General features: G+C 42.1%; 1 protein-coding gene across 3 annotated transcripts in view; it reads left to right on the top strand.

Moving 5' to 3' along the window:
- The window catches only part of Lrmda (leucine rich melanocyte differentiation associated), a 621,294-nt gene extending 612,705 nt beyond the window's left edge, over nt 1-8,589 (top strand). For all 3 annotated transcript variants that reach the window (XM_048801877.1, XM_048801879.1, XM_048801880.1), the window contains one exon: nt 6,688-8,589. In XM_048801877.1, the coding sequence (XP_048657834.1) occupies nt 6,688-6,789 (102 nt within the window). In that variant the 3' untranslated portion in view covers nt 6,790-8,589. The remainder of the gene's footprint in view (nt 1-6,687) is intronic.
- The last annotated feature ends 4,748 nt before the right edge of the window (nt 8,590-13,337 follow it).

Raw genomic sequence — 13,337 nt, 5'->3', positions numbered from 1 at the left:
CACACTGCAAGGCAAGTGCTCTACCACTGAGCCACAACCCTGGCCCCGGAATTTAACTTTAAATGAAAAAAGTTACATGGAAGAGAATTGATCCTACTGAAAATAGAAATTAAAATGTTAAAAATAGACATGATTTAAGTTTGCATTTAAAAATTAAGGAGTTAAATGGACTAAATGGAGTTTTCTGTAAATAATTAATGCTCTCTCAAAGAAAGATGATCAGTCTAGTTTGCATGCTTATATTTATAAACCCAAAAGGAAAGCATCCCTGGGTCAAAGGTATCCATAGAATTGCAGGAAAACCCCTCATGCCTCTTGTGGAGAAGCCAGAATCATGGCTGCAGTATGACTGTGGTACTGAGCAAGGGCAGAGTATGATACCCTTGGCCCCATTCATGCTGCAGATAGCAAGAACCTTAAGAGATATTTTTAGAGCTACCAAGCATTATGGCAACTGTGGCACCCCCTTTCCACGAAAGATACAGATGTTAAACCTACATGACCCTTACCTGAAGTCACGCTTGGCCACTTGGGGCAGGAAATAGCATTGCTTTGCTTTCTCTACCATCCCCTGGGTCAGGAGGACCACCCACTTCACCTCTAACCTGAGCTTCTCAGCTGGATATACAGGTGGAGGACCAATATACTTGGTCTATAGTTAGGGCTTTGTCCTCCTTTCACAAAAACTGCTTCCAAGCGACCCTTTCCCTCAAGAACAATAAAGTCTGTCTTCTTTTCATTTTGCATTAGTATTTAAGTAGCTTACACTGAAGGAGGACCTTGTGCTAGGGGCCTGTAATTCTGCAGGCTCCTCTAAATCCTGCACAGGATCCACTGCAGAGCTGATAACACACCGCACGCCTGACCTTGGGGTTTGCTCTGGTCCCTTCTCAAGATCATAAAACACGGGTGTTTATTCCCTTCCAGTTTCTAGTTTACTCACAGCCTGCAAGTTACAGTGGCAGAGGCATGTTCTTTCTGGGGAAATGTCCCTTCCCAGTGTGTGATATTAATAGCTCGTAAGGCAGATGATAACGGACAGCGTGCTTCTTTCTTTCCACCAGACTCTGCGGTTAGTTTGTTTTTGTGGGAGAAAATCATTCAGCACACAAATAACGCTAATATTTAGGAGTTGAGGCTACTGCCTTCTGCTACTCTGTTCCCTTCTTTAATAATAAGGCAAACACTTAAACATCTGAAGTCATATCAGAGGTTTAAAGTGTGAGTATTCAACAATGGAAATTCCTGGGTGGATTCTGTTTAAATTTTACCTAATCATCTTAATGGTATTGATTGATTGATTCAACAGAAACTTAGTGTGCACCTCCATTGTGACGAACACTGTTTTAGGCAGCGGGTGTTAGAATGGTGGAGGAAGAATATTGTGGGCATGACATGTTTATGGATAGTATCCATGGAAATGTTATTCTAGAGCCTTCTACAATGGACCAGAAGGGGAACACTGATGCTCTTTCCTTCTCTGTCACTAGACCCACCAACCTTTTCACAACACTGGTGTTACTTTCAGTAGGGGTCCTAATTCCTTCATTCCCTCCTACAGATTAGAGAGCTCTCAGAAGAGCTCTCTGTCCCTGACCCATCACATACGGGGTCATCTAATTGTAAGCTCCTGGTGATCACAATCAAATCAAGATCTGTTTGTCATTATCACAACTATGCATACAAATGATAATGATAATGGCATTTAAAATGATGATTACCCAAACTAAAAGTAATGATAAAATCGATACTTAATTCCCCTAGTTAGCAAATATGAATTATTTGTCCAACCTCCACTCAGTCATCAAATGTCTTTATATTTGTATGTGCACATTCTTCACCACCCCCACCACTGAAATGTGGACAGAAGGTCACTGGCTCTGCCAGGTAAGCTTTCCTTCCATTGACCATGATGCTGTGAGACTTGGTCTGGTGACAGAGATAGCAGGATGTGGGACAACCCTTCAGCTGTATGTCAAACAGGTTGTCAGGAAGTTGGTGAAAACCTTTTTTCTTGGAGATTTTGAAGTCCTCCCCGCCCCCCCCCCCAGATGACTGGGCTGTGATATGGAGCTGTGTATTTGATGGGTTTCAAGAGCTCAGTCCAAATCAAATTGTGGATCCACGGACCATGGGATCTGCCTCCTTCATGGGGCAGTATTGCACCTACCGTCCTTGTGTCCCTAAGGGGAACATTTCAAAAAGCTAATCGTCTATTTCAGAACTAAAACGGACCTTCAAGAGTTTCTTTGTCCCCATTTTACATGTGGAGATACCAGTCCAGTGAGGGTATAGTGAGGGTATGCGAGGTGTGCCCAGTCAAAAGACCATGAAGAACAGGGCTGGATTGAAATACCACTTTTCCTCCACCACCTCTTAGGGTGGAAGTGTGAGGCTGTCCAGGTGGTTGGTGTGTCCTGGAGGCTGTGCCAGATTCAGATTCAGGGGTGGGTGCAAGAGCTCTTCCCCGGACACTCAGACTTCCCCCAGCCAAGTCTCTGGAATGGTCACAGCCTTGCATCCAAGAAAAGGGGCTTATTCCCACCCCCTTAGGCAGCCCCAAGGTCATAACTCAACTCGCATAATTAGAACATCCGTTCCAGAGGGGGGGAACATTGAAAAGATAAAAGGCCTCTTTAAAACATATTCTTCCCAATACATTTTTTTCATAATTATAGCTTTAAGAGCTTATGGTGATGGGAAAGCTGGCTACTTAAGAAAAATTAGGAGTCTCATTTGGCAGGAGAGGATTCCCCCGGGGATGGCGCACTGTCATTTTTCAGGGCCCCTGAAAAGAAACCCTGCGCAGACATCTGCGTGTTGGCCTGATGCATGGCAGGCCCGCTCCACTTATTATGGCCAAAGCCAGATATTTTAATTAAAAACACTACATATGCTGTTAAATGTGTTGTTCCCCCTCCAGTTCTAAGATGTTATAGTTTGAGAAGATACAAACAAGTGAATCCATTGCAGATGTGCACAGAAACCGTGGCCTACTGGGTCACAACCAGCGGGTTCCCAAATTCCAGCCTCAGAGCACCTCCCTGAGAAAATGCTCTTTGCAGGCAGACGGTTCCCTCTGTAATTTTCACAGCGTCTGGCAGTTGCCATGGTGGAGAAGGAGGGCTGGGGGGACAGCCAGAAGAGAGCAACCCATAAAGTCACCTCATTTAATTTATGAGCACAGCCTATTATTTCAGGGAAAAAAAAAAAACCTTCATGATAAATGAAAGTCCTGTGGCCACACATGGGACTGTGCTAGGCTGTTGTTTGCCTCCCCCTTGTTAATATTTTTTATTTATTTTTGAGTACAAAAGTTGCATTTTGGGGGTAATCACATCCCCACTGTGAGCTGGGGTAGGAAACTCAAGAGAGGCAACAGCTTGCATAATTTCAATCATGGTAGATGGCTCCAGTGCAAAAATTTCAACCAAATTTAACTGTCACTAGCTGGAGCACCTTTCTCCTCTGGTGAGCACCAGCAGCTGGGTTTCATTTTTGGCTGCCACGCCATCCCCGCCTTCCTGGAGCAGCCCAGGGACCGAGTGCCTTCTCTTGAAGGATTTTATTCAAGGTGACAGCTCCTCACACATTGGCCCTCTCTGATCACCTCAAGTAGCAGAGATATCAGTGAGAACAAGCATGTGCCTCCTGCAACGCCCAGATTTAGACTGACTCAGGTTATCCTTAGGCCCCGTGACCCCACTGCTCCAACAGACCAGGGCTGCCAGGAACTTCACAGCCACAGCAAGCTTTGGAATGATGTTTGGGGAGAAACATCATGTCTTCAGGAGCAGGCGGAGAAGACCCCAAGTGATAGGGAGTGATGTCAGCTTGTGTTAGAACGGCAGACAGTGTGAGAGTATCCCTGGCATTCTATGGCGCTGGTATCTCTGTCAGTATCTCTGTTTTCTGTCACCGCACACAATCCTGGGCCTGTCTCTCTTCCTGACAGTGTCTTTTCAGATCAGGTTATTGCCGGCACAGAGACTAACTGGGCTCCCCACCACACAGCCCCTTTGTTTGAAGTCTGCCCTTTTGTCATTAATGCACTTGATGTCTATTTAAATCTGACAGTGAGTGCGGTATCTGTTTTCCCGTCAAGAGATCATTGACAATATTAATACCTCATGTCCTTGCCTCATTTCCCAAGTGCTGACACCTAGCTGCAGTCTCCTGCATTCATCAAACAGCCCTCTCTCACCAAGATGTCTATAAACATTCTTGCTTCCAGGCCCAAAGAAACAGGGCAGGCCTTAAAAAGGACTTTCATCAATGCCAACCAGAAAGAAGGTCTGGGAATGTGTCTCAGAACACATTGTGGACCCCGTTCCAGGAGAACTGTTTCCATCTGTTGCATCTAGGCGAGATCCAGAGTGGAAGCTCTCCGTGGAGAGAGGGCAGAGAAAAGAAATCGCATCCCTGGCTGCACTGGAGTCTTTACTGGAGAGCATGCCCGTGGTGGGCAGCATGTGTGTGTCTGCCTTTCATGTTTTTCTCAAGATGAGGATGATGATCTTTATGTTATCTGACAGCCCTATCCATTTCTTTTTATTAAAATCCATGCTGTCTTGGTGCTGGAGAAAGAACTTCTCATCTTTAGGCCCCATCTTTCCATTGAGGGTTCATTTGAATCAGTCATGTTTAAGGCAATCTCCCAGGAATGGTCCCATTTATCTATAGCACTCCTACCCAGGCCTGTATGAGATGCCAGACTGGCCCAGCCCGGCTCACAGACCACTGAGATCCCCAACAATATTAGCACAACCCTTGGTGCTACATAATTCAGCACAATAAAGGAAAACAACTCAGTTCCAATCACTAAAAGAATATTTTAGGCCCCAAGAAGGGTCTCAAGTGAGAGTTCATCCCCAGCTCAGTACTTCTAGGTTCCAGACCAGTACTGAAGCAGACATTGGGGGTTGGAGGCTCAAGAGAGAAAGTATGGCCAAGTGGGAAGAGTGAGCCACAGTAAAGTTGCTCATGGGAACATGGCAGGACACAATGGCAGCCAGCATGAGACAATGCCAGTCTGTCCCTCTTCCAACTCAGAGATCCCCAGGCCCCAGCAATTTACCCCAAGCCATCAAAACAGGGAGCATCTGCCCTGTCCTTAAGAGTCATTTTAATCCCTATTTAAGAACAAACTTTAAAGTTCTGTAGTAGAGAAGCATTTCTCACTTTCAAAAACATTTACTACTTAAAACTTCTAATGTGAAGAACCTGGCTAATTTCAACTGCTAATTTCCCCTAAATTAACAAAGCATGGTGTTAGATGAATTCACACTATCACATGGATGGAAATAAACTATGCTCTTCTAGGTAGCTATTTTCACAGGCAGATTTTGTGGCTCATGAATTAATGTTTTATGGGCTATTTTTTCTTAGCTATGTGCACTTTGGACACTCAAGATTTAAGTCCCATTAGAACTAAAAGAACCATGTGCAATTGAAGTTTTAGTTTATCTAAAACTGGAAGGAAAAAAGCAACAAGAAACAAAATGAAAGCTAAGTGGGGTGGCACTCACTTATAGTGCCAGCTCACAGGACGCTAAGTGGGGTGGCCCCCACTTGTAGTGCCAGCACACAGGACACTGAGGCTGGAGCATCACTTGAGTTCGTGATTTCAAGACCAGCCTGGGCAACATGGTGAGAGCCCATTTCAAAAAACAAAAAGCAAAATGAAGTTATAAATATTTGCTTGGAAATGCTGATCATTTTTCCTTAATAACCCTTTAAAGTTTTCACAATAACTATGGCAGGTGATTTCTTGCAGGTATTTAGAATTAATAGTGAGTTGGTTAAAAAATTTCACCCTATTCTAAGGGTGTTCTTCATAGTTAAGTCTCCTGCAGTCTATTTGAATGAGAGGAAAGCTTTACATGAAGCCACAAACGACATACAGTAAAACTGAAGATGAAAACTGAATGCATTCTACCCTAGAATAGAGTTCCTGATGCCTGTGAGAAGGGGATGATGTCAAGAGGTCTTGTCGCTTTCTATGTGGTATTTTGTCAATACCACTTCTCTCTCCCTTATCATCTAGGATGTGCTTGAAGTACTTCAAAGAATTCACCTTCTGAGAAAATTGTTCTATCTCTTCTTCTTGGACCTGCTCTTTTTTTTTATTGTGGGGGTACTGGGGATTGAACTCAGGGACACTCAACCACTGAGACACATCCCCAGCCGTATTTTATATTTTATTTAGAGACAGGATCTCACTTAGTCGCTTAGCACCTCGCTTTTGCTGAAGCTGGCTTTGAACTTGTGATCCTCCTTCCTCAGCCTCCTGAGCTGCTGGGATTATAGGCAGGTGCCACCACACCTGGCTCCAGGTCCATTTTTAAACACTTAAGTTTTCAATCTTTGGAAACCTAGGAAGGGAACATGGAGAGAAGAGAGTGTTGTGCTATGTATTTTAGGGAGTAATTTGCCAAATTAGCAAAGTCCCTAAAGTGTGGAAATCATGCAGAAAACATGCTTTTTCCCATAACCTATGCTTAGTAGTGACATTTTGTTTGAATGCCAACTCTGAGGACAAAAAGATAGTCTTTTCCTTCTGGGGCTTCTTCCATTTCTGCCACTGCTAGGAGCCGCAATTGTATTGCATGCCTGGGTTTCAGCACCTATGCCTCCCTGCCATCATAACTGCGCCACCTGTAATGATGTGTTTCTTTTTATTTACAGGAGTCCTGGGGAAGTGTCGCTATGTTTACTACGGGAAAAATTCAGAGGGCAACAGGTTTATCCGAGATGACCAGCTCTGAAGCCAAGTTCTGTATGCCTTAGCCTATTTCATGAAAATAAAAAGGGAAAGCAAAAATAAAGAAAGAGCTAAAGAGAAAACAATGGCCCACGTTGCATCTCTGCGGGAAGGCTGTGACTTCAGCTCTTGGTACCTTGTGCTGACTTTGCCAGGCCTGTCAAGATCATCCTTCTGCCTTAGACTGAGTGGTCACAGAGAGATTGACATGATTGCCCTTAAGCAGGTCTCATCCACCAGGGTGACAGACAGCAGCGGCGAAGCACCAGGGTTGACAGCATGAACACCATGATAGATTGCCTGGTCCCTCCACTGCTCACAGGGGAGCAGAGGTCACACCTGGGGCCTCCCTGAGCATGCTCAGTGACTGCCATCTAGTGAGAGAGACTGTCTTCAGCTTGCCTACTGAGTCAAGACCCCTCTGACATCATTGTGCTGTGGGTTTATTTTTAGTGGGGATTGTCACAGTTAGGGGGAGGATGCTCTCCCTTTTTCCCCTTAAATCTTAGCCTTTATGTTCTGCATAGGTACAGGTCCCTCCTCCCTCACTGCTCCCCAACCTTTAGCATCATGCATTTCCATTTGCAGTTTTTCAGAGAACAGAGGGATAACTTCTCAGCCAGGTCATACATTGACAGCTAGATTCTGGTAGTTACAATCCCTACATCAAATAGCTTTTCCTAAACCTCGGACTACAAAAACATGGCTTTTATCTTACTTCATTCATTTTCAAATCTTCTCTCCTGAATAGGATGTAGGGTGAGGCATCCTTCCCAACACCCTTGGTTGCACCAGGGACTCTTTTTAACCACGCCCTTCTTCACTGTGCCTACGGCCCTCATTGTGCATGGGCTGGCTTGCTCCTTTGAGTGCCATTTAAAAGTAGTGAGGTGATGAAGGCATGTGATGGGTCAGGGGGTTGAAAATCAAAATGAAGACTGTAGAAAATATCCACCAGACCCGACAGCTTTTATAGACAGTGTAGACCTTTTGAATGTCATGTTTTTCTCTGGACCTCTCAGAATTTAGATGCATAGCTTTTGAGATGTTGCTACGTCTTTGTGCATCCTTGGCTATGTTCTAGCATTAATGTCACAAAGAAAATACCCATGATCACGCTACTCGGGTGACTAGCCTTTCTTTGAACTTCCTGGTTCACAAGTCAAATCACCCTCAAAAATGTGTGAAAGGCTGGTTTAACACTTATTTTTGCCTCTTGGTGTCCATGGTCCTAGGACAACAAAGTCTGGAGGAGAACCAAAGTTACAGATACCAAGTGGGTTACTAGAGAGTTGCTATTGTGAAAGTCTTTGGGGACTCAGAATCCCCCAGCTGCCCCAGAAGAACTTCCTTTCTCGACTCGACTCCATTTACATAGCCTCTGGCCTACTGAGTCAACACAGCCCTGGAATGACATGTATTGAGGCTGGCAGGAGTCCCGCTTGTAGATTATACAACCTCCATTAATCAGCTGTTCAGACCAGTTAACATTAAAATCCTTGAGACCATTAATAATTAGAGATTATTGAATGTTTGCCTTCATCTCTCCAATCCATTAATAACCAGAGCTGAGTACCTTCTCTCTGTTTGATCTACAAAACAGCTTTGGGATAATGCTTTAAATTAGCTGCATTAGGTCCCACCCTGGTTCTTTGTTTAGAAGCATCAGCACGGGCTTCATCCATGGCATATTATGGGCAGCAGAGCTCTGTGCAAGGGCAGCTAGACTAGTCTGATGTCATATCCAATCTAGCGGCACATATATCCTTGTCTTTATAAAAGGCTTTAACCCTGCCTCAAACAATAAAAAAGCACTTGTGAACTGACCACAGAATTTTTCCATCTTTATTTTTCTTACTTGTTTACTTTTCTTAATGTCAGAACCATTTGTATCATGTGCAGGAATGTCTCCTTCCATGTGAGCTTTTGGAGGCAAAAAAAAAAGAAATATTTTTGGAGTGAGTTATTGACCACATTGTTTCCCTCTCTTTGGGTTGTTTATTTTCTTCCAGAATGGTGTAATAACTTTAATTAAGATTAGCTTTAATTATAATTTACATAAAGGCCATCACTGTGGTATATTCATCTTATTGATAGAATTATAGTTGAGTTTTGTTTCTCGTAAGCAGGGATAATGATAATGAATTAGTGTTGGGTTGTTTACAATTCCACTGTTTGTTAAGCAAGATCTGCTGTGCTTGACTTTGGTCTGCATCAGGAAGGGGAGGAAGCCGTGTTGCATGTTTATCTTAAATCTGAAGGAATTTCCCAAACCTTGTTTTTCAAAGTAGAAAATTCCCAAACCTTGTTTTTCAAAGTAGAAAATTAAGGTAATAAATTCAATCAAAGCTCAGACATATTTCATACCCACTCTGCACTTTTTTTTTCTTTCTTCCTTTTACCCTATTCCACTGGGCTTGTTCTTTGGGGATCATGGTGTCTGACAGCTCCATCTTCCTTCCCCCGGGACACTGGTCTGAGTGGAGAGACCCCCACAATCACAGTCATTCTGGGGTTTTCTGTTGCCTCAGCAATGTCATGGTGGGTATCTCTCCTAAGTAACAGAATTTTATAGAACAATTTGTTCCATGGGGAATAATGTTTTAGATTGTGGGGGAATCCTATTAAAAGTACAACTATTGCAATCATTTGCTTTTACTTTTACCAGCCTTGCTCATAAACCCTCCATCTGTTTGTTGCTTTAAATAGAAGCACATTATAAGAGATTATCACTCGATCAGGCTGCATGTCTGAGTGTTGTGTGTTTTCACATATTCATGTATACTAAGGAATAAAAGAAAGCAAACTACAGAGTGGATGAAAGGGTGTGTGTGTGTGTGTGTGTGTGTGTGTGTGTGTGTTTCTGGCACAGATGGATCTTGCACATTTCCAAGGGAAAATTTCTTTCTTGTTCTTTCTAAGAAATAACCTGGCTGTCTTTCTCTTCTTTGTTAATATGCAGATCAAAAACAATCCACGGGGCTCTTTTCATCAAAACAATAGCAGTTTCAGAACTTGGTACTCACAAGGGCAACCTAAGTCAGATCTGCCTCACTGCCTAAAGCCCAAGCATGGCACCACAGGGCCCACTGAGACTCTTCTGTGTGGCCCATCCATTGCAGCTTATCCAATGTGACCTTTCACCACCTGCTGCTTTCATTTTTTTTCCCCAGCATAAGACACATTCACTGTAGAAGGGTGTTACCATGACTTAATTCTAGCCTCTCTAACTTGTTCAGACACCATGCTATAACCTCCTCGAGGAAATGCAAATTAGACCAGAGGAGTACAAAGCATGCTGGTCATTTGCTTGTGTGACAACAGGACCATCATCCGTGTGGTGCAGTAATGTGTTACTTCTGATATATCAGCCACCACTTATAGGATTTGCAGAATATTGTTTCAAGTGGGATATTTATTATTATTATTTCTGCAGATTTATCTGAAATTTCTCAGCATTGGCAACACCCATTTGGGTAGTTATAATCTAAATATCAATATTATTTACTGGTGGGGTAGGTAATAAATTATACTATTTGCATATATTAACATATAAGCATGTGCTAAAATTCTTCTGAAGCAGCACAGAACAAGGGGAACAAACAACCTGGGACAAGGGAGTTTTGATTAAGAAAGAGAGTGAGGAGTCCAAGCATGGAGCGTATGGTGGAGATTTGTTAGAGTAGAGATGATATAGATGGCAATGATTGAGATTGTGCCAAGAGGGAGCATGGAGAAGAACCCAAATATAGAATCTAGTGGGTAGGGATAAGTGGGGAGCTGGGGAAATGATAAAAAAGAAAGAAAAAAAAGACAATGTTCTTCTAATTAAAAAGGGCTGCTGATGTTCAGCACTGAAGTGAGGTTTAGGGATATTTTTCTTCTCAAAATGGAGTCATCTCTGATATAAATGAGTGCTGCTACATATTACGTTTTACAGCTTTCCCTGCCCTTGACAGTGAAATAGTGTGGGAAAAATATATCCCAGATTCTGTGGGAATATATGATCATGTATGTGATGGCTGCATACGGACAATTTTTACTACAGTTGTGCCTAATGGTTCACAAACACCAGCAACCTAAGGGAAGACCCTCAGTGGTGGGACTGGCTAAAGGATAAGATGACTTATTCCAGGGGTAAGATCAAAGAGAAAGAAGAATCTCCTTCCTGCTCATGCCACAATTTCACAAATTAAGTTCAGAGATAGATCAGCACCTTGACAAGGTGACACCAAAACAAAGATATTTAAGGACAGGCATAAAGGACTCTGTGTGAAACTGGAAGACTTCACCAGACAGCAAATGATAACTCCTTGGGGGTGTGGATGACATCTGAGTTCAAGGGGATAACCTGAGTTAGCATGCAGACTATATTCTAGAGATTATGTTCTCTTCATACCAATTATTGCACATTGACTTTTCCTTCTTCATATTGGAATAACTCTCTCAACCTTCAAAATAGGAATGAATTTGGAAGGTCCTAGGGATAATTTTCCTCTAGATACAAACTTTCCAATTTGTGATGATAGGAGAAAGCCCTTAATGGTGGGCTTAACCACAAATGTTAGACAATTTTAGTCATGACCATCAAAGTAGATAAAGAATTAATATGTGTTATTTATTCAGTTACATTTATTGTATCTTAGTTTATAAAAATAATAAATATCCCACTTGAAACAACATATACCAAGGTACAGTGTGGTGATTTAGTTTTATGTTATTACTACTTAACTTAATCTTTTATGAAAAAATGGTACTCTACCATAACACATTTGAAGATTTTGAAGGCTATGATTATGATAGAAATAGCTTTTTCAGGCATAATGTAACTTATTTAAGACAATAACAATGACAGCCACAAAATCTTCAAAAAATGTTTAATCAATTAATAATCTAATTTCCCATCTCACTTGGAGAACAAAATCAGCATCTTTAAAAGATCACACACAACCCTACACAATTTGTTCTAGAGAAATCAATGAACCAATAGCTAAGAAAGTGAAACAAATGTGAACATCATCTCTGACTCCTTTCCCTGCACCCTCTCTGTTCCAGCCACATGCCTATGACAAGAACACTGTGGTTCCGGGACTGTACCTGCTATTCCCTCCGTCTGCAGTGTTCTCCCCTATACAGCTCCAGAAAGTGCTGCTTCAGTTCATTCAGGTCTTTCCTCAAGTGCAACATCACTTGGCCACCAAAGACCATCCTGTCTGAAGTTGACCCCTGCTCACCTACCTATCACATTCTATTTACCTTATAGGTTTTCTTCTATTGCTTATCACCACTTGACATGTTATACATTCATTTTCTTTTTCACTTACTATCCAAACCACGGTAGGAACTTGTTCTGTTATGAGCCTAAAGGGCGCCCTGCATGTAGGAGGCACTCAATACATAATCATAAATGAAATAAAGAATGGTTCCAGCCATTGACCCTGCACTGCCACTGGGCCTAAGGGTGCAAGTTCCAAACCCCCTCCACTTGGCTGAAACATGGGTCATATGCTACCCCCTCAACCCTTGCCGCTCTGTCAGTACTAAGGAAACAGCCATTGTGTGGCATATTTCCTGTACCACCATTCCAAATGCCAGAGTGGCCACACATTGCCAGGTGGCTGTGGTCTCATCACAACTGAGGTGTGTACCACAGCTACTTGAATCACTAGTACCCCTCCCTCATGTGCTTTCCTGAATCAGAAGGGTTCTCTATCACTCTTGCCACATGGAACACACCCAAAGTGACTGACTGCATACAAAGAATCTATCCCAATCTACATGATGTCACCCAACTAGAAACAATGCCAATGTAGCCTACCAACCTGGCATCCAAAAATGCATCTTTAGGAGATAGTTATTTTCCCACAGAAGTCACCAAAGAAGAGTAATAGAGACAACTGATCTACCAGGTGTGAAAATCTCAATGAAGGGATACAAGAAGTATGCAAAAGCAAGATCACACAATGACTCCAAGGGACTAAATAGCTCTTTAGCTACAAATTCCAAAGAAAAGGTATTGATGAAATGCCTAATAAAGAATTCTATAGAATATTTACAGGGAAAATGGAAAATGAACAAGATTCAAGAGAATTTAGGAAGACAAAGCAAATAGGAAAATGATTCAAAGACATAAATAAGAAATTCAGAAAGGAGATACAGTCTGGGGAAAAGAAACACATACAAATCTTAGAAATAAACTCAATAAGTCAAATAAAAATACAGTTTAAGGCCTCATGAGCAGACTAGATTAAAATGAAAGAATATCTGAAATTGAAGGAGGATCATTTTAAATACCTCACTCATATAAGAGGGGAAAAGTAAATTAATTTGAAAGAATGAAAATAGCCTCAAAGACTCATGAAATACCATAAAATAAATATTAGAATTTTAGGAGTGTCTGAGGGCAAGAGAAAGGAAAAGGAATAGAATATATATTCAATGAAATAGTAGCTGAAATTTCTTCAATCTTGAGAAAATATGAAATGAAGATCTAGGAATAAGAAGTTCATAGGATCTCAACGGACATGACCAGGAAAGATTTTCATATTGGCTAATTATAGTCAAATTGTCAAAA

The sequence above is a fragment of the Marmota marmota genome, unplaced genomic scaffold, assembly GCF_001458135.2.
Source record: "Marmota marmota marmota unplaced genomic scaffold, marMar, whole genome shotgun sequence".
Lineage (NCBI taxonomy): Eukaryota > Metazoa > Chordata > Mammalia > Rodentia > Sciuridae > Marmota > Marmota marmota.
This window is presented reverse-complemented; position numbering and strand designations above follow the sequence as displayed.